Raw genomic sequence first — 22008 nt, 5'->3', positions numbered from 1 at the left:
AAAACGAGCTCCAACTGGAAAAATCGATTTGACTGGTCATCCACCTCGGAATTCCAACTCGGGAACCCGGACCTCTTTCTAGAGCTTCAACTTTCCGACCTGAAAATCACTGACGTCATGATTTTACTTCGCATTTTTCCGAGTTCCCAGTTGTTTTGAACGCGGCATATGTGATGTGGAAAAGTGTTAGATATCCATGGTAATGATGACGTCTTCTCCCTTGCTTTAATTTGAGGAAACCCCGTGGCCTCAAAGCCCGCCTCTCCCCCCGCGCTATCATCCTATTGATTCTTGTTTTTAACAGTGTTGGTTGATCCGTCTCAAAAACGGGTTCTCATTGGGCTACCGTTTTGTTAGACACGCCCGTTGGTCTGATTTGGTTGAAGGCATAGATTATTTCCCTGCCCGAATATCTTCGTAAGGTATTTACTCGGAGTGGCGGATTGGAACCAGGTAAAGGTTGGGGAAATATATTAACATTTTTTTCTTTAAATCTTGGAAATTAATGTGTAGGTTATTACATTTAACATGAAGTTCAATTGTTCCAATTTTGTAAGGAAATGTAAACTGTCTATGGATAGTTAGTATACGATGTCGTTTGGTCGCCAGTGCAGTGGTGCTTCATAAAAACGATTCATTCTGTGTCGCGCGGGGTTAGTCAAGCAAGCTAGTTAGCATTCGCTTGTCAGGGCAAAACAACACACTTGCTTTTAACGAGAAAACAGCAGTTGTAGCGGCTAGGATGTTAACTCTTGAACAAGTCTTTTGAGTTACAACATATCAGTCCTCCAACCATTAACTGTCTGTTAGCTAGTCAAGTGGTGAATGCGTTTTTATTTTTGTACCTTTTGTATTTAACTAGGTAAGTCAGTTAGGAACGCATTCTTATTTTACAATGACGGCCTACCCCGGCCAAACCCTCCCCCTAACCCGGACGACGCTGGGCCAATTGTGCGCCGCCCAAAGGGACTCCCGATGACGGCCGGTTGTGATACAGCCCGGGATTGAACCAGGGTCTGTAGTGAAGCCCCTACTACTGAGATGCAGTGCCTTAGACTGCTGCGCCCCTCGTGAACTTCCCTTAGCAACTAATTGGAAGAGTATGTTACTTTAGCTAACTAGCAGAAAAGTTAAGGTATATCCAAAGATATTTATAACTAACCCAAGATGGTTCACCTGTGTCGTTTTCAATGGGAGCAAATTAAGCATAGTGGCGTGAACAGGCAATGAGTTGGGAAGAGCCAAGCAGGAGTTAGTGAAATCCTTTTGGCACGTTCTAGTATGCCTATTTCCTTTAGGGAATGCCTGCTCTGTTTAGTGTATTTGTGCACGCCTTGTAAACAATAGTTTGAAACCAGAAAAAACATAACTTAGTGCAGTCTATTCGTAACACTGCCGGCCACTGATCTTCCTCTCCTCACCATATTTGTTGTGGAGTGGAAATTCCAACCAGATGCTTCAGATTTATACATCCGGTGAGACATCTGGCTCCGTGTTCATTATGGTATAATCAGAGATATTAGAGAATGGAGGAGATAATAATCCCATTGGGAAATGTATGAAGAAACGTATAATGCCCCACCCAGCAGACTGTCGACCAATCGTGTCATGGTGCGTAACGCGGGTGCTAAACTAACCATTGCGCAATCCCTTCTCAGTCAGGATATGAGTCGCGAAACCTTCCCATTTTCCTCGTAAGTACATAATGTGGTTATTCCAAATCTACAATATTATAGAGAGCAAGGTAATTCTCACATCTCTGAAAAGATTTGCATTGTTGTACTTGTTCATGAAATTGACTCCTTGAATGAGCGCTCAGAATCGTCCAGATTGCACCGTGCGGCCCATTGATGACTCATGGGCAATTTACACAATGGGCATTAGTACAATTTAAATGGCGTTTCCCATCTCCTAGGCAAGTCAGTTCGGTATCCCAGCTAGCTAATGTTATCTTAACAAGTTATTGAATTGATTTATTTTTGTTACAGGTGAACTGAGTTGAGTTGACTAGCTAGCCAACCAAACGGCCTTACAAGGTGTGCATGCATTGACCATCCTAAACAATTTTCTTCCCCAGGTGTCTGGATAACATACCTGTACCTCCACCCACCTGCCCAAAGATTATAACTATCGTTATACACGATCTGTCCCCACACCGTTGTCCCCTTCTCACATCTTCGGACTTTCTTTGAAACTGCAAGCGACAGTTTGAACATACGATAACTCACAAACATGGATAAAACGGAGCTGATTCAGAAAGCCAAGCTGGCCGAGCAGGCGGAGCGTTACGACGACATGGCTTCGTCCATGAAGGAGGTAACGGAGAAGGGTGCAGAGCTCTCATGCGAGGAGAGGAACCTTCTCTCGGTCGCCTACAAGAATGTTGTCGGGGCCCGGAGGTCTGCATGGCGGGTCATCTCCGCCATTGAGCAGAAGACAGAGGGCAGCGACAAGAAGCTTCAGATGGTCAAGGAGTACCGGGAGAAGGTGGAGACAGAGTTACGAGACATCTGCAACGATGTATTGGTGAGTTAATGTATTTATTCTAGCCAGTATGGGCATGCATGGCTTTGAGAGAGCCACATTTGATTTACCTCGTTTATCTTCTCTGCTGTAAATTGAGGACAGATATTCAGTGACGACAGCAATAAACCATCTCAGCCTGTAGGCTCAGCACAAGCAGCAAACGGGGTCACTTGTGTTATAAAAAGTTTGATTGATAGAATCACCAACACACTATGTTTCTGTGAGGCTGAGGGCGGCACCAACTTGGATAGATGGTAGCTTAACACAACAGGATTCATACAATTACCAATGGGCTCTTGGTTTGAGAAACTGAAAAGCAAAATAAGCTGTCATCCATTCCTTTTCTTGGGGAAAGAAATGGTGATTCGGTTGACTGAGTAGTGGTATCCCCCTCTCTATGAAAATCGAATTACTAGTAGTGCACAATGGCGCTGTCATAAGTCCCTCATTCATGGACTTTGACATTGCAATGCTTCTATTTGTGACGTTTATCTGAAACTATGCAGAAAGTCTGCCCCAATTGATTCTGAGCCACAGTGGTGAAGTGGCATGACCTCCCCTTTCCACTGCTGCTCCCATTCAATAATGTGTCGTAAGGCAGGCAGCACCTCTTTCTTTCCTTCTTTAAATTTCACTGAATAGTTTATTAGGGTTGTCAACAGAACAGTCAGACATTCTGAGTCAAAGGCCATGGCAAATGTTCACGTAAGGGGCTCTACTTTTACTTGGCAGACTTGTGTGGTTTAGTTTGATTGTCTGCTTGAGTTTGATATGCCAGATCAATAAGGCAGAGCAGCAGCCAGTGAACTGGGCCTCCAGTGGAGATGTTACAGCATCTAGATAGGATGACGCGTAAAACATTATTTTTTTGAGTTGGACCTGTGCTACTGATAATATTGGCAAATGACTGACAGCGCTGTAATAATTCTGTTACTACTACATTTTGAGAATGTGTGCCCCCCATCTTTTTTTCAATCCAAGGCCATTTTATTTTTGATTTTGTACAGGATGGTTGTTTCATGCATTTCCTGTGGAACTGAACTAATTTTAAGCACACACCTTCCTTCCCATGTAGTAGGGAACACTATTTTGGGGATCAACTAAGTTTGGCTGTCATGGGCTGGTCATATCCCCCAACCCTATCTGGTGGATCCTGTGGCCTTTGCTGTCCCTCAGTTCTTTGTTCAACAGAAGGCCATGGTTGCATCTGAAATGGCAGCCTGTAGGGCCCTGGTTTAAAGTAGTGCACTAAATATGGAATAGGGTGCCATTTGAGACCCCATAACGTGTGTTAGCTGGAAGTTACCTGACCTGTTTGCTCCCATTGTCCCATCTACTGCCACTATGGGAAAGTGTATTGTTGCACCTGGCTGTAGGGTTTGAGTAGGTGTGGCCATGGTGAAAGACAGCACCTGTAATCTCTCTCAGATTACATGTCACAGCCCCTAGTGGTCATCCACTTTAACAAATACTGCTGCTTGACATCCAAATTGTACAGAGGCTATGGGCTAAATGTCAAACGAGGCTAATTTACTCTTAATTCCACTCTGCTCTTGCCAGTATGACTTGTTTATTTATTTTAAGTATTGGCCCTCGCCACCTTTTGTCAGAGTTTATTTGGCGTTCTTGACATACTTGCCCAATGCGTAAAACCAAGCTTTAGTTTCTCATTGGTAGTTCATGACCTTCCCGTGGGCTCACTGTATTCAGCTTTAATGTAGTACTCTCTTCTCTAGTGTTAACTACTCAACCAGCACAATAACCGTGTGTGTCTAAAGAATGTATGTAGCCGCCTTACTCTAAATAGGGCAGCGATATTAGTGCTGTTGGCGGATTAAGAGATGTTTGCGCGACGTCTAACTGTATTGTTCAGTTTATCCCTCCGAACAGGAGGTGTCCTCCACATCAGGGTCTGCGTCCCTAATGGCACCCTATCCCCTATATAGTTCACTACTTTTGACCAGGGCCCTATGGGGAATATGTCGTTTGGAATGCAGACCTGGGCCTCAAAGGAAAGGGGATGGATCGGTTCCAAAAGCCAGGCTAGTTTGATACAGAACCTAATGCACATCCTTGACACCGAAGAAGAGTGGTTTCCTGTCAAAAGGGGGACTTGTGTGGCAGTGACTTCATTCAACAGGTTGTGTCTGAAACATTTAACATATAGCATGGTAGACAGGCACACAAGTCCTGAGCACATGTGGCTTTTACAGTTGTCCAGACACACTTATTGTACATTAGCTAGATGTTTGGTGATGGAGGAAAATCTCACTTACATTGTGTCTCTTGTAGATCGGGTTTAGATCAATCACTCTGGTGGATTAAAGCCGGTCATTAGTATTCCAGATGGGTCCATCCTCTACTCGACACCCTTTTGATCTACGCAAGCCAAGCTCTCGTCCACACAGACCCTGAACTTAACCTACACACATGGCGTGCAGAGCCTTGATCAAGTGGGTGACCCTCAGGGCACAAGCCATGTGTACACTCCTCCCCACGAGGACCAGGGTTCAATCCCAGTCTCCCCCTTCATCTAATGTCACCCTTCTAGATCTATGCCTGTCCAATAGCCTCGTATGGTTAAGTGGAACTCTTCTTTAAAAATAAACTACACATATGGCATTATCCTGCTGTCACTTCCTGTATAGGAAGCTGTGACCCTGATAGACGGCTGTCCATTGAGTGTGTGCTGGTGTGGCAGGCTCAGCACTGAGCTAGCGCGCGCACTGAGCCACATCTGGGTGCTCTAATTCTGCACTGGCCATCTGTTAAAGCGCCCTGCTTTACGGGGCCCCTCTGGGCCAGTGCCCTCTACATGGGGTGCCTCTGGGCTAGTGCCCTACACTCTCCAGTGGCCCTCTGTCTTGAAATAAAAAATAAAAAAAATGAATAAAAAACTTTGGTTGAGTTTGTAAGAGTTCATAAGCTACAATAAGTAGGTCATTTGTGTAACCTACGGTAAGCTTATGAACTCTTACAAACTCAACCAAAGTTTTTTATTTTATTTTACCTTTATTTTACTAGGCAAGTCAGTTAAGAACATTCCTATTTACCATGACAGCCTAACCCAGACGACGCTGGGCAAATTGTGTGCCACCCGATGGGACTCCCAATCACGGCAGTTGTGATAGTCTGGAATCGAACCAGGGTCTGTAGTGAAAGCCTCTAGCACTGAGAAGCAGTGCCTTAGACTGCTGTGCCACTCGGGTGATGGATAACTATGCAGAATGATTACAGCTGCTGATATACTGGAGTCTCAGTATTATTGTGTATGTTACTGATAACCTTCTTTACCATATAGGCCTACTCCTCTTGTGATCATCGTGCATGCTGTTTGTTTGATCTGACCACCATGGATAGTAGGGCTGGGATTTGCCGGGGACCTCACAACTTGATCTCACTGCGATTCGATAATGCGATTGAATTGCAATTTGATTTTACAAACATATTGCTTACTATATATCTGCTGCAGAGATACAAGAGCCATATAAAAATGTGCGGAACCTGTTGACTCATCCGCCTCCCTGCTCTGTTATCAGCTACGTTATCTTGGTTGTTGACCAACATTGTTAACTTCACCATCTTAGAATAAAGTGTGAAATGTCTGTACTATCTACAAATACCTAGGTGTCTGGTTAGACTGTAGTCTCACATTAAGCGTCTCCAATCCAAAATTAAATCTAGAATCGGCATCCTATTCCGCAACCTTAACTCATGCTGTCAAACACACCCTCATAAAGCTTGTTCATGTGAATGAGCATATTGGAAGACTCCATGTCAGCAGGGATGGGATTTTGTTAATGTGTTATTGGTTTATTGTATTTTGAGAAATGTGTTGCAATGTATATAATTCATTATGTTTAGCTGAATGGAAAATGTAGGCTTTGATGAAGGTAATTGCTTAATTAATTAGTGCTGGGTATGTTCTGATGGGAGGGGCTTCCCCTACAAAAAGAGTCTCAGTTCAAGGGGGGAACCATTTTGGTTTGAGCTGTTGATGGGGCAGCATTGTTTTTTTTTAAGCTGTCCCCTTAATGTGTAGTTTGGATGGCAGTACTGTTGTTTTTTCTTCCGGATTCACTATGTAAATAAACACCCTTGCACAGAAGTACTTTTGCGGCTCCACCATCTTTTTATTTGATAGAGGTTAGGTTTTTCAGTTTAGCCTTCTGGCCTAATCTACGTGACAAGCCAGTGAGGAATTATTGATAAGGTTGGAACCAAAGTGCTGTTCACTGTTTCCAGGTGACCCTAATTAATGTTTCTTACTTCATGTAGCAAGCTAACTTATAAGAAATCCCACTATGTCCTCCGACGAACCCTCAAACAGGCAAAGTGTCAATACAGAACTAAGATTGAATCGTACTACTCCGGCTCCGACGCTCGTCGGATGTGGCAAGGCTTGCAAACTATAAGACTACAAAAGGAATCACAGTCGCGTGCTGTCCAGTGACACAAACCTACAAGGCAAGCAACACTGAAGCATTCATGAGAGCCCCAGCTGTTCCGTACTACTGTGTGATCACGCTCGCCGCAGCCAATGTAAGACCTTTTAAAACAGGTCAACATTCAAGGTCGCAGGGCCAGACGGATTACCAGGACGTGTACTCCGAGCATGCGCTGATCAACTGGCAAGTGTCTTCACTGACAGTTTCAACCCCTGTCCGAGTCCGTAATACCAACAGGTTTCAAGCAGACCACCATAGTCCCTGTACCCAAGAACACTAAGGTAACCTGCCTAAATGACTACTGACCGGTAGCACTCCCATCATGAAGTGCTTTGAAAGGCTGGTCATGGCTAACATTAACACCGTTATCCCAGAAACCCTAGACCCACTCCAATTTGCATACCGCCCCAACAGATTCACAAATGATGCAGGTTCTATTGCATTCCACACTGCCCTTTCCCACCTGGACAAAAGGAACATCTATGTGAGAATACTATTCATTGATTACAGCTCAGCGTTCATCACCATAGTGCCCTCAAAGCTCATCACTAAGCTAAGGACCCTGGGACTAAACACCTCCCTCTGCAACTGTATCCTGGACTTCCAGGATAAGGGTAGGTAACAACACACATCCGCCATGCTGATTCTCAACACAGGGGCCCCTCAGGGGTGCGTGCTCAGTCCCCTCCTGTACTCCCTGTTCACTCATGACTGCATGGCCAGGCACGACTCCAACACCAAGTTTGCAGATGACACAACAGTTGTGGGCCTGCTCACCGACGAGGCAACCTATGGGGAGGTGGTCAGAGACCTGGCCGTGTGGTGCCAGGACAACAGCCTCTCCCTCAGCGTGATCAAAACAAAGGAGTTGATTGTGGACTACAGGAAAAGGACTGAGCATGCCCGTAACAAACTAACATGGTCCAAGAATGCCAAGACAGTTGTGAAGAGGGAATGACAAAACCTATCCCCCCTCAGGAGACTGAAACGATTTGACATGGGTCCTCCGATACTCAGAAGGTTCTACAGCTGGACCATCGAGCATCCTGGTTGTATCACTGCCTGGTATGGCAACTGCTCGGCAGTGCGTACTGCTCGGTAGTGCGTACTGCCCCGTACATCACTGGTGCCAAGCTTCCTGCCATCCAGGACCTCTATACCAGGTGGTGTCAGGAAGGACCTAAAAATTGTAAAAGGCTCCTGTCACCCCAGTCATAGACTGTTCTCTCTGCTACAGCACGGCAAGTGGTACCGGAGCGCCGGAAACTGAGTATCTCATATCGCGCTGTGTACTACTCCCTTCCTTCACAGAACAGTGCAAATTGCCTCTACCCAGAATAGAAAGAGGAGTGGGAGGCCCCGGTGCACAACTGAGCAAGAGGACAAGCACATTGGTGTCAAGTTTGAGAAACGGATGCCTCACAAGTCCCCAACTGGTAGCTTCATTAAATAGTACCCGCAAAACACCAGTCTCAACATCAACAGTGAAGAGGCAACTCTAGGATGCTAGCCTTCCAGGCAGAGTTCCTCTGTCCAGTGTCTGTTCTTTTTCCCATCTTAATCTTTTATTTTTATTTGCCAGTTTGAGATGGCTTTTTCTTTGCAACTCTGTCTCGAAGGCCAGACTCCTGAACATCTAATGAAATGGCTACCCAAACTATTTGCATTGCCCCCCCCCCCCCCACCTCCCCCTTTTACCCTGCTGCTACTCTGTTTATCTATGCATCGTCACTTTTTTTAATAACTCTACCTACATGTACATATTACCTTAATTACCTTGACTAACCCCGCACATTGACTCTGTACTGGTACCCCCTGTATATAGCCTCGCTACTGTTATTTTATTGTTGCTCCTTAATTTTTTATTTAGAAACACCCTGCTAAGAAAAGAAACTAGCAAACAGTAGTTTGCATATAGTAAGACACCACACACTAATGGTGTAGTTATGCTGCTTTCCATAAGCATTCTGTCACCAACATTGTGTCCATCTGACCATGCAAAGTGAACGTCAACAAAATGCTTGTGACTGTCGTTGTGCAACTGCTCTCTCCTTGAGTGACGGGGCAGGGCTTTGTGTGGTTAGCGGCAAAAAGGATGAGGGCGAGCGATGACTCATGTAGGAAACGGAGTAAACTATTACCGACATACACGCCAGAGTTGCGTATCACATTTATAGAAGGTAAAATAAACTCAAACCAGTCCCTGCATCAGTGTGTGTGTGTGTGTGTGTGTGTGGTAAAATAGCCCCAGTGGCTAACTTTTTGTGGTGCAGAGGAAAAGACAAAGCTAGCCTAGAGTTAGGGACATGACAGGGCCCAGCTCTTTTGCTATCCGTCTTTTTAAATGGATGTCTAAAATGGCATCCTATAGTGCACTACCCATAGGGCCCTTGTTTAAAAGTAGTGCACTATATAGGGTACCATTTGATACACATGCTGAATGTCTGAGCACATGTTGTGAGGCGACAAGGTTGCTGCCGACGACAGGTGGAGAAAAGGGATCTTCTGTCCGGATTCCCATCCTCCCACTAGAGATGACCCAAATGGCAACTTATTCCCTACATATTGCACTACTTTTGACCGGAGTCCTATAGGTCCTGACCAAATGTGGTGCACTAAATGGGAAATTGGGTGTCTATGGGTGAGTTCCAAATGTGGATGAAGGCAGAGAAGTGGTCTATATAATTATTGACCATTCATGTTCGTTTGAGGGATCTTCAAGTACGCTCTTCACTATAACTGTCATGCTGGATTGAGGTTTTTATTTTTCCTGGTAAAATGGTCAGCGGTACTAAATCATACCTTGAGCCTGTGAGGAGAGGGACCTCTGCTTCACTGGCCTGCTGGCCTGCTACTAACACCCACAAACTGCTGTGGCGGCTGAGGATACAGGAGTGCCTCTTTCTCCATGTTGGTGCTGATGCCACGCAGAGGAAATGGTGGCCGGTCCAACCCTGTTCCTGGGTTGGCTGCTCGGCTGAAACGTGTGTTTAAGCAAGTGACTTCTCAGAACAAGCAGCAGTTAAGCTGTACTCTCCCCTCTGGCTGTCCATATCTATAGCAGTATTATGTCATCTCACTGAACAGTTGGTAGGGCAGAGTATAGTTGCCTGTAAGTGCCTCTCACTCAGGTTGTCGTCAGCCCATGCCGAGCTGATAATCGGGTATTAGAGAGCCAGCATGAACGGCAGCTTGTGGATGGTATCACCTTCACTCAAGCCTTCCACTGGGTTATATCTATGCCTCAGCATCTTTCACTGAGTTATCTGGGTTCAGGCCAGTGTTCCCTCTGGACCCAGATTTAACCTCCTTTGTATTTCCTTCCTTTAGGCTGAACAGTGGTCTCTCCATGTGGAACGCCTGACCTCTGCAGAGAGCAGGCAACTGGTTAGCTGTTACCATGCCACACGTGTAGTCTTAGAGCCAGCGTTTGTGCTGCCATGCCAACTCTGTCACTCATTACCACGTGAAACAAGTTTGACGTACCAATGACTGCAATGGAGGAGACAAGGACACAAACTTGTGGGACCAGGCTACCTGTCACACGTGGTCTCTAGGCAAGACTATTGTCTTCGGCTGTTAGCAGCTTGCCCTTAAAAGGAAGTGGAGAGGCGTTTGGCTCACACAGGAATCTGGCTGTAGAGTGCTCATTGTTTCGTACCGGTGTTATGTGAATGCCACCACAACCTGTTTTTGTGTTACACCCACAAATTGAGGCAACGGTGAAGCCATCGAGTACAGCTTGGATGACTGATGGGGATCGAAAGTGAGATGCCCCTTTTTGCAACTGAAGTTAAGGCATGCCACTGTAGATGCTCTGATTTTCATGTTAACTAATCGAATGATGCATCAAAGTAAAGTTACTACATCCTGTTTTGTTGTTGCACAAAACCCCCATTTTCCATCGTGTTTTTGTGCGAGACAGCCAGGCAGGCAGATTAGGGTGTTTTTAATAAGATGGAATGAAGCCAAATGAAGGAGTCATCACAATTTTATGGGTGTTACAAAAAAGATATAGCTATTTGTGATAGGATGCATCCCATATGGCACCCCTATAAAGTAGTGCATAGGGTGCCATTTGGGACGTGCCCATGGAATTTGTAAAATTTAAATGAACTCTCCTCCTGTCTGTTTTCTCCCTCAGGGGCTGCTGAGCAAATATTTGATTGAAAATGCCCCTAATGCGGAGAGCAAAGTGTTCTATTTGAAGATGAAGGGAGACTACTACAGATACCTGGCTGAGGTGGCCTCTGGAGACGACAAGAAGGGTAAGTGGGTCTCCAGTCTACGTCCCATATGGCACCCTGTTCCCTACATAGTGCACTACTTTGGACCATGACCCAAATGGCCCCATATTCCCTATAAGGTGCACTACAGTCATGGGTTTTGGTCAAAAGTAGTGCACAATATTGGGAATAGAGGGTCATTTGGGACTCAAATCTACTCTCTCAGGAGTTATTGGGCTGCTGGCTCCAACTGACCTCGCTGTCTCTCCCTATATTAGTACCAGTCAAATGTTTGGACACCGACTCATTCAAGTGTATTTTTTTAAACTATTTTCTACATTGTAGAATATTAGTGAAGACATCAACTATGAAATACACATACGGAATTATGTAGTAACCAAAAAGTGTTAAACTAATCAAAATATATTTGAGATTCTTCAAAGTAGCCACCCTTTGCCTTGACAGCTTTGCACATTCTTGGCATTCTCTCAACTAGCTTCATGAGGTAGTCACCTGGAATGCATTTCAATTAACAGGTGTGTCTTGTTAATTTGTGGAATTTCTTTCCTTAATATGTTTGATCCAATCAGTTGTGACAAGGTAGGGGTGGTATACAGAAGATGGCCCTATTTGGTAAAAGACCAAGTCCATATTATGGCAAGAACAGCTCAAATAAGCAAAGACAAACAACAGTCCATCATGACTTTAACATGAAGGACAGGCAATCTGGAAAATTTCAAGAACTTTGAACGTTTCTTCAAGTGCAGTTGCAAAAACCATCGAGCGCCATGAGGAAACTGGCTCTCATGAGGACCGCCAAAGGAAAGGAAGACCCAGTTACCTCTGCAGCAGAGGATAAGTTCATTAGAGTTACCAGCCTCAGAAATTGCAGCCCAAATAAATGCTTCAGAGTTAAAGTAACACACATTTCTACATCAACTGTTCAGAGGGGGCTGCGTGAATCAGGCCTTCATGGCAAATAAACCTCTACCTAAAGGACACCAATAAGAAGACACTTGATTGTGCCAAGAGACATGAGCAATGGACATTAGACCGATAGAAGTGTCCTTAATGCGTGATGAGTCCAAATGTGAGGTTTTTGGTTCCAACCGCTGTCTTTGTGAGACACAAAGTACGTGAACAGATCTCTGCATGTGTGGTTCCCACTGAAGCATGGAGGTGGGGGGTGCTTTTCTGGTGATGCTGTTTCTACAGCGATACGCCATCCCAACTGGTTTGCGCTTAGTCCCACTATCATTTGTTTTTCTACAGGACAATGCCCCCAAAAAATCACTAACAATTACTCTGACCAGAGGGGCCAACATTGGAATAATATTCTAATCTATTTTTAATATACATCAATAAAAAAAGCCTACATGTCAATGTGTAGGTGATATGCATATTTGCTACAGCCTCATGTCCAAACCGATGCTGACATGAGGGAGGTGGCAGAAAATGTAGCTTAACTTTAATGAGACTTCCAGTTGCATAAAGTTAGACTAAACGGCAGTCATGTTTTGACAAATAATAATGAACGTTTAGAAGCTTGATTCTGTCGACATAGTCGAGGCACTGATCAATCAGATCAAATAGTCACAAGACGGAGAGTGAAGGAATGTGCCTGTTGCGCACCGCACACCACTCAGATTGAAGGTGGGTGAAGGTGCTCAGCATTTTTGAAACCGTTTACCATGAACGTAATTGTTTAAAACCTGGATGTTTTTTATATTTTATGAAGCATGTCTTACCTTGTTTCAAAGTAGCCATATAAATGTTGCGGTAATTATATTAGAAACACTTAATATGCCAATTGACTTTTTCTTGTGCGGCCAAAGGCATAATCCTAGTCATGTTAGTAACCCATGCTAATTGATGCGTCTTTAGAGCTCCGGTCTTGATTTCTAACTGTTTCATCTGTCACATGAAACCGCTCACGCACGTGGTGTGCTTTTGAGTTCCCGCTAATTGCAGTTTGGAACATTCCTGTGTAGCCTACAGCCATGTGCACATTGTTGATCTTATAATATGAAGAAATAAAACTTGATCAACATTTTTAAGCTGAATGGTCTGATCGGTTGCATCAGCCTCATTGCTTTTCAATATATTTCTTATTTAATGTGCAATGGTTGTATTCATTTTAGATCTGTCATCACGGACAGGATGCCATTAATTTTGAGTCCTGGAAGGAATTATTTTATAAAGACAAAGCATTTGGTGCTTATTTAACACTATTTTGTAGGCTACCAAGCAATGTTTTATCATTCTTCGGCACTAAAGCAAATTTCGGGGCCGGCTGCGCGCACTTTAGAACTGTGAAAATTCTCCCGTCTTCAGCCACGAGTTTACTGGGACCACTAAGGCTATACCTGCTTTTAAGTTAGTTAGAACAGTGGCCAAGTAGACTACTGTGGCTTTTTTGATCGTAATGTAGGCCTATCAGTGGCCTACCATTTTAAAAACAAAAACAATGGAGAAAGTGTATCCCAAAACATTTTAAAAAGCTGTTTTTATCATTCAGCCAATGTGGTTTTCAATGTAGGCCTACATTCATGAGACTTAACAAAAAACGTGTAGGGATTTACATTAACCTGTTTGTTTTGTCCACTTGTCCTTCAGACAAGCTGACTGAAAATGTTGTTTGATTCAAGAGACCACTTTACAAAATAAAATTCATTATTCCCATGCCATTATTTCAGCGACTCAGATAAATGATGCTACCCTCTGCCTATTGTTGAGGGATTGGGTTAAATGCGGAAGGTACATTTCTGTTGAATGCATTGTTGTACAGCTGACGAGTTATCTCCCTTTCTCTTATTGGCTACTTATCTTATTCAAGCCGGTCTCAAAATACAGCACTGTCCCTTTTAAGACCTAAAAAAAGCTCTTTACCTGACTTGCTTTCCAAAGATGTCTAGAAATGTACATTTTATGCTCTTGCAGGAAGCAACCCCTCCCCCATTGCTGACGAGAAATGAGCTGTAACTGGGCTAATAACTCACTAACAAAGAATATGAACAAATGTGCAGAAGTGGTTACATGCAGCTCTCGCATTGATCTCAAAACAAGCTCATCTAGCAAATGTTGTGTGTGTCTGGAGCTCCATCCAGACCTCTCGCTCCAGGGGATGCAAGCTTGTTGGTTTAATGCAAGCTGAGTGAGTTTGGTCTGAACGTGGTGATGGGTATATGAATGTTCCCTCCCTGCTGCAGGGTTCTTTCCCTCCCTCGTCCCTCTCCCATGTCTCCCTATCTCATCCATCCATGATTACCTTCCCTCCCTCGTCCCTCTCCCATGTCTCCCTATCTCATCCATCCATGATTACCTTCCCTCCCTCGTCCCTCTCCCATGTCTCCCTATCTCATCCATCCATGATTACCTTCCCTCCCTCGTCCCTCTCCCATGTCTCCCTATCTCATCCATCCATGATTACCTTTTCTCCCTCCATACTTCTTTCCCTTCCCTCCATACTTCTCTCCCCTCCTTGCCTCCCTCTCTCTCTTTCCTCCTGCCATGCCCTCCCCCCCAGTGAGAGCCCTATCTGCCAGCCGCCTCCTCCCTGGCAAGCCTCAGCCACTGAACACGAGACTGCACAGAATTACTGTCATGGTTTTCCCCTTACAGCACCGCCCCAACTGAGGAGGTTTGAACAGGGGAGGGAGGATGTTGAAATGTAGGCCTCGTTAGTTAGTAGCCTAACGCTTGCTGGCTTATTTTGGCAACCAGGCCAGGGACTTTGCAACTTGATCCACATGTAACATATCCAGGGATTATTTGTTACATTGTTGTTCTTAGAAAATGCCATAGCACTATTCAAATCAAAATCAGATTTTATTCGTCACATGCTTGCTAAGCAACCAAATTTCACTTAGTCTACACCTAATTTACAGGCCCTTCCATTTGTTACAGAGAAATAATAGAAGAGTAAAACGCATTAATAATAAACAATTAGTAACGATAACTTGGTACTGCTACCCTGTGTGTATATAGCTGAGTCGATGTGCAGGGGTACAAGAGAATTTGAGGTAGATATGTACATATAACTTGGAATAAAGTGACTGATAATACTCAGTAGCAGCAGCATATGTGGTTAGTGCAAAAAGGGTCAATGCAGATAAATAGATAGTCCAGGTAGGTATTTGGTTATCTATTTATCAGTCTTATGGCTTTGGGGTAGAAGCTGTTCAGGGTCCTGTTGGTTCCAGACTTGGTGCTGTGCGGTAATAGACAGAACAGTCTGACGGGTGGCTGGGGTCTGACACATTTTCTTTTGACAGCGCCCGTTATAAAAGTCCTGGATGGCAGGGAGCTCGGCCCCAGTAATGTACTGGTCCGTACGCACTATTCTCTGAAGCGCCTTGTGGTTGGATGCCAAGCAGTTGACATGCCAAGCGTTAATGCAGCCAGTCAAGGTGCTCTCGATAGTGCAGCTGTATAACTTTTTGAGGATCTGAGGGCCCATGCCAAATCTTTTCAGCCTACTGAGGGGTAAGGGGCGTTGTCGTGCCCTCTCCACAACTGTGTTGGTGTGTGTGGACCATGGTAGATCATTAGTGATGTGGACACTGAGGAAGCTCTCAACCTTCTCCGTCTATGTGAATGGAGGCGTGCTCAGCCCTCTGTTTCCTGTAATCCACGATCCGCGACTTTGTCTTGCTGATGTTGAAGGAGAGGTTGTTGTCCTGGCACCACACTGCCAGGTCTCTGACCTCCCTATATAGGCTGTCTCGTCGTTGGTGATCAGGCCTACCACCGTCCTGTCGTCGGTAATGTAGCTCCGGTGCTCAACAAAGGATATTTATAAGCCCATTACCTCATGTAGCCTAGCTTTCAGGAATGCTTACAGTGGCCAGACCAGGGAAAGGAAAGTGACCCCATTTGCAGCAATGATGGATAGGCCTACCTAGAGGAGTAATGTTTCAAATTTACAAAGTTTGTAATGAAAGACTGGTTCTGTCCCAAATGGCACCCTATTCCCTTTAATAGAGCACTTCTTTTGACCCTATGGGCCTTGAAGAGTAGTGTACTATATAAGGAATAGGGTGCCATTTGGGACGTAGACAATGTTTTAGAGTTGGAGCTCTATCTCAATGGTTCCTCCCCTTTCCACAGAGACAATATCCAACTCTCAAGACTCCTACCAGGAGGCGTTTGACATCAGCAAGAAGGAGATGCAGCCCACACATCCCATCCGCCTGGGCCTGGCCCTCAACTTCTCTGTCTTCTTCTACGAGATCCTCAACTCTCCAGAGAAGGCCTGCTCACTGGCCAAACAGGTAGGGATGATGAGACAACACAGCAGCCCATACAAACAGCACCAGATCCCCTATATAGTGCTTTCTTTTGACACCGGGCCTATGGGGCTTTGGTCAAAAGTAGTGCTCTATATAGGGTGAGATTATGGGGTGTACTATATACACTGAGTGTACAAAACATTACCTTCCATTATATAGACTGACCAGGTAAAAGCTATGACCCTTATTGATGTCACTAGTTAAACCCACTTCAATCAGTGTAGATGAAGCTGAGGAGGCTGGTTAAAAAAAAATTCAAGCCTTGAGACAATTGCAACATGGCTTGTATGTGTGCCATTCAGAGGGTGAATTGTCAAGACAAACGCGTAAAAAAAAAGTGCCTTTTGAACTGGTTATGGTTTGAATGTGTCTAGAACTGCAACACTGCTGGGTTTTTCACGCTCAACAGTTTCCTGTGTGTATCAAGCATGGTCTAGCACCTAAAATACATCCAACCAACTTGACACAACTGTGGAGTCAACATGGGACGGCATCCCTGTGGAACGCTTTCGACACCTTTGTAGAGTCCATCCGCCGACGAATTGCGGCTGTTCAGAGGGCAAATGGGGAGGGGTGCTGCAACTCAATATAACAAAGGTGTTCTTAATGTTTTGTTTACTCAGTGTACACACACAGCTGCATTATGTGCCATCTCTCTCCTGTCCATCTCCATCTTTGCCTCATCTCCCTGTTCATATGCATATCAACCATTGTTATTTGTGTGTTTGCAGGCTTTCGACGATGCCATCGCCGAGCTCGACACGCTGAGTGAAGACTCGTACAAAGACAGTACCCTCATCATGCAGTTGCTTAGAGACAACCTCACAGTAAGTATCCTCTGACCTCCCCCCACCGAGCCACGGGATTGGTCGCTTCATCAACACATCCCACACACACCATACACCCACAGACACTGTGACTGCAACCCAGTCTAGTGTATGTGCATCTCATTTCAGTATTTTAATGGCAAGCAGGAGCCTGTGCCATTTTCTGAGTGACAAGCTATGATATAAGGATTTGAACCAAGTGGAGCATAGGTATTTTATATATTACACACAGTGCATTCGGAAAGTTTTCAGACCCCTTCACATTTTCCACATTTTGTTACGTTACAGCTTTATTCTAAAATGGATGACATTTTTCCCCTCAATTTACACACAAAGCGAAAATGTATTTTTCAGGTCCTTTGCTATGAGACTTGAAATTTAGCTCAGGGTGCAGTCTGTTTCCATTGATCATTCTTGATCTTTCTACAACTTGGAGTCCACCTGTGGTAATTTCAATAGATTGGACATGATTTGGAAAAGCACACACATGTCTATGTAAGGTCCCACAGTTGACAGTGCAGGTCAGGGCAAAAACCAAGCCGCGAGGTCGAAGGAATTGTCCGTTGAACTCCGAGACAGGATTGTGTTGAGGCACAGATCTGGGGAAGGGTACCAAAACATTTCTGCAGCATTGAAGGTCCCCAAGAACACAGAGGCCTCCATTCTTAAATAGAAGTTTCGAGCCACCAAGACTCTTCTTAGAGTTGGCCAAACTTGACAATCGGGGGAGAAGGGCCTTAGTCAGGGAGGTGACCAAGATCTCGATGGTCACTCTAGAGCTCTGTCAGAGTTCCTCTGTGGAGATGGGAGAACCTTCCAAAAGGACAACCATCTCTGCAGCACTCAACCAATCAGGCCTTTATGATAGTGGCCAGACGGAAGCCACTCCTCCAGTGAAAGGCACATGACAGCCCGCTTGGAGTTTGCCAGAAGCCACCTAAAGGACTCTCGGACCATGAGAAACTAGATTCTCTGGTCTGATGAAACCGAGATTGCACTCTTTGGCCTGAATGCCAAGTGTCACGTCTGGAGGAAACCTGGCACCGTCCCTACTGTGAATCATGGTGGTGGCAGCATCATGCTGTGGGGATGGTTTTTATTTATTTTTTGCTGTCGAGACTGGGATACTCGTCAGGATCGAGCAAAAGATGAATGAAGTAAAGTACAGCGGGATCCTTGATGAAGACCTGCTCCAGAGCACTCAGGACCTCAGACTGGGGTGAAGGTTCACCTTGCAACAGGACAACGACCCTAAGCACACAGCCAATACAGCAGGAGTGGCTTCGGGACAAGTCTCTGAATGTCCTTGAGTGGTCTAGACCTGATCATACAGCCTCTGGCGAGGCCCGAAAATAGCTGTGCAGTGATGCTCACCATCCAACCTGACGAAGCTTGAGAGGATCTGCAGAGAAGAATGGGAGAAACTCCCCAAATACAGGTGTGTCAAGCTTGTAGAGTCAAACCCAAGAAGATTCGCGGCTGTAATCAATGCCAAAGGCGCTTCAATGTAAAGGGTCTGAATACTTATGTACATGTCATTTATTTTTAAGAAATTGGAGAGATTCTAAACCTATTTTTGCTTTGTCATTATGTGGTATTGTGGTGGAGGAAAAACAACCTTTGTATCAATTTTAGATATGGCTGTAACAACAATTGGGAAAAAGTGAAGGGGTCTGAATACTTTTTGAATGCACTGTTTACCATTTAGTACACACTTGATTTCAAAGTGATTTACGGTACAGTCAGTACATTTTGTCTGACTTCACTCCAGCAGGGTCTTTTGGATATCTGAGATGCTTATTGTCAGTTTAATGGTATTTTGTCTTGTGTGTTTCAGCTATGGACGTCTGACAATGCAGCAGATGAGCCAGAGGCTGGAGATGGAGAGAACTGAGATGCTCCCTGTCAACCCTCGCCAAGAAATACAACAAAAAAAATGAGGAAAACAATCATTTTTACACCTTCATTCCTTATTGTTCCACTTGAAATGATTCTAGTAATGAATGCCAGTCGTACAATGGAGCTACAGTGTGTGTGTGTGTGTGTGTGTGTGTGTGTGTGTGTGTGTGTGTGTGTGTGTGTGTGTGTGTGTGTGTGACATGAATCATTTTAGTTTTCACCACGACTCTGCTTTTTGGTATGAAGAAAAGCTCAATTAAGTAAATAATATTATCGCCATGCCTCAGTTTGCTTGTCCCCGCCTTCCTAATGTGCAGTTTCTGCTTTAAAAAAATATTAGCTTCACTTTAACTGTCTGTTCAACATGACAATATAGGATGTGTGTGTGTGTCCAGAAAGGCCATTTGCAAACGGCAAGTATCGTGCCGCCTGGGCATATGGTGGGGAGGGAAAGGTATGTCAAGCTGACCCAAATTTGACAGGAATTCTGGCTGCCTCCACTGTCCCCCTGTGTGTTGGTCTTCCAAAAAGGTTGCTAGGTAGTTGCATCTGTCAACACCTGCTGGCCCATGAAAGCCAACCTGACATATTGGGTTTATCCCAAATGGCACCCTATTCCTTTTTTTAATGCACTAGTATTGACCAGAGCCCTCGTCAAACGTAATGCACTATGAAAGGTAATAGGGTGCTATTTGGGATATAAATTGTCTGGTAACGTGAACACTCCTGAAACCTGTATTTTATGAATATGTGGGGGCTATCCAACCAGTGGTTGCATCCCTATCACCTTTATAGTGCACTACTTTTGACCAGGGCCCCTAGGGCTGTGGACTAAAGTAAAGTAGTGCACTATTGAAGGAATAGGGTGCTATTTGGGATGTTAACTGTCAACAGAGCAAGTCCTATCCATGGGCTCTTGTAACAAGGTCTCCCTCCACGGTTACAAAACACCCCTTCCTAGTTATATTATTCACCTCAATGTGTTACTTTGTAGCATGTCTGACAATAAAAAGTTGGTACTTTAAGACAAAAAAAGAATGTGGAATGGCAATAGAATAAGTGCATGCATGCCCCTTTAATTTTGTTTCACTGTACACTGGAATGGGGAATCAATATTGCATACAGAGTCCCGTTTTTGTTCAGTACTTTTCTTTGCAGGTTTGTGCACATGTCAGAGGGTGTTTGGTTTGTCCAGTGATTGTCATTAGAGATTGAGACCACTAGTGTTTTTGCTAATCATTGATTGTAGCCCCCAAACCTTTGTGAGAATGTTTAATGCCCTGATGTTATGTAACACCTATGTAACATGAATAAAAATGACATTTTGTAAACCATAATTTGTGAGCAGACATTGTTTATGAACCAGTCATGTTGTGGTTTTATTTGGCGCCCAATTTGTTTCGTTGGACATGACTAAAAACACCAGACAATCAGTTCCACGTCGTTTTATAGTTTGGAAATCTGTTCCAAAGTATTCTCACACAACAGAGGTGTGATCATATACAAATATATTCGAAATGTTAGTTTTTGTCAAATCTGTTGGTTTCTTGCGGGCAATTTATAGTTATGCTCTGGCACCACTACCATACGCCCAAGAAAAAAAATCAGCTCGATGAATCTCGTTGATCCCTGCTATACAGCATGTTTTACTTGGTTGTGTGTATAACAGTATAGCTTCCATCCCTCTCCTCGAACCAAGGACCCTCTCCACAAAATCCGCAGCTCTTGCAGAGCAAGTGGAACAACTACTTCAAGGTCTCAGCGAGTGATGTCGCTGACTGAAACGCTATTAGCGCGCACCCCGCTAACTAGCTAGCCATTTCACGCCGGTTACACTGGACAAAACATATTCACTTTCATTTTGTCTTGGAGCTGTACATGGACAACAAGTTGTTCTCTTCCCTATAGCAGGGTTTTGGGGCCCCCGAGTGTATGTTTTCGTTTTTGACCTGGCACTAACACAACTGATTCAAATAACCAACTCATCAAGCTTTGATTTATTTGAATCAGCTGTGTCATGCTAGGTCAAAAACCAAGACTCACCCATGGTGGGCCCCAGAACCAAGTTTGGGAAACACTCCCCTATACAGCATTACTTTTGATCAGGGCCCTAGTCAATAGTACTGCGCTGAATAGGGTGCCATTTAGGACAAAGATAATACAGTACGTGTCTGGTAAAACTGACTACATGAGATTCATACAGTATCCTCATACAGAGTGGGAATACTATGTCCCAGTAGCCTCATTAAATCCCAGACATATTAATAGACTAGGGACTTCAGAATGAAAATAGCTGTCTTTTGAGCCCATCTCACATCACTTCAAGAATAGTGTTCGCCAATTTAATGTACGTCATACTGTACTTAATTTGACACGGATTATTACCTAATGTCCGTTTGTGCAGGAATAGATGTCAAACAAATGGAATTGTATAATCATTTAGGTTATTTCATTGTCTTGTCAGTAAATGGCAAAAATAAAAAGTTATATTTGACTGTAAAAATAACAGCAATTTCACATTATGGGTCTATACAAACACGACAACCCAGTCAAATATTGGTTCAGATTTTAAACGCAAATGTTAGAAGTTAAAATGGGATGACCAAGCATTAAAAAAATGTATCGGCCCAGATGTTGCTCGGGTTTGAAATCACTCTCCTGCTGCTGAAGCTTTATTATCCTGATGTAAGAGTGCTGAAGTAACCTAAACTACAATTTTCTGCAATATCTTCCGAACTCAGATCGACAGATGAACAAAAAAAAATCTTATTTTCATAAGTAAAAGCAGTCT

The 22008-nt window shown here is 44.2% G+C and overlaps 1 protein-coding gene across 2 annotated transcripts; it reads left to right on the top strand.

The window, feature by feature from the left end:
• Positions 1-302: 302 nt before the first annotated feature.
• Positions 303-20554, top strand: LOC139415007 (14-3-3 protein zeta-like). Of its 2 annotated transcripts, none has more exons than XM_071162731.1 (6): positions 303-453; positions 2078-2526; positions 11119-11242; positions 16310-16473; positions 17223-17318; positions 19156-20554. In XM_071162731.1, the coding sequence occupies exons 2-6, from the start codon at positions 2233-2235 to the stop codon at positions 19210-19212; spliced, it is 735 nt and encodes a 244-aa protein (XP_071018832.1). In that variant the 5' UTR covers positions 303-453; positions 2078-2232; the 3' UTR covers positions 19213-20554. The 2 variants fall into 2 exon arrangements, with proteins under 2 accessions (XP_071018832.1, XP_071018833.1); XM_071162732.1 differs by having other exon boundaries at positions 359-459.
• Positions 20555-22008: the final 1454 nt, after the last annotated feature.

Source organism: Oncorhynchus clarkii, chromosome 8 (assembly GCF_045791955.1).
Source record: "Oncorhynchus clarkii lewisi isolate Uvic-CL-2024 chromosome 8, UVic_Ocla_1.0, whole genome shotgun sequence".
NCBI classification, from domain to species: domain Eukaryota; kingdom Metazoa; phylum Chordata; class Actinopteri; order Salmoniformes; family Salmonidae; genus Oncorhynchus; species Oncorhynchus clarkii.
Note: the sequence above shows the minus strand (reverse complement) of the source record. Positions and strands in the feature narration are given on the sequence as shown.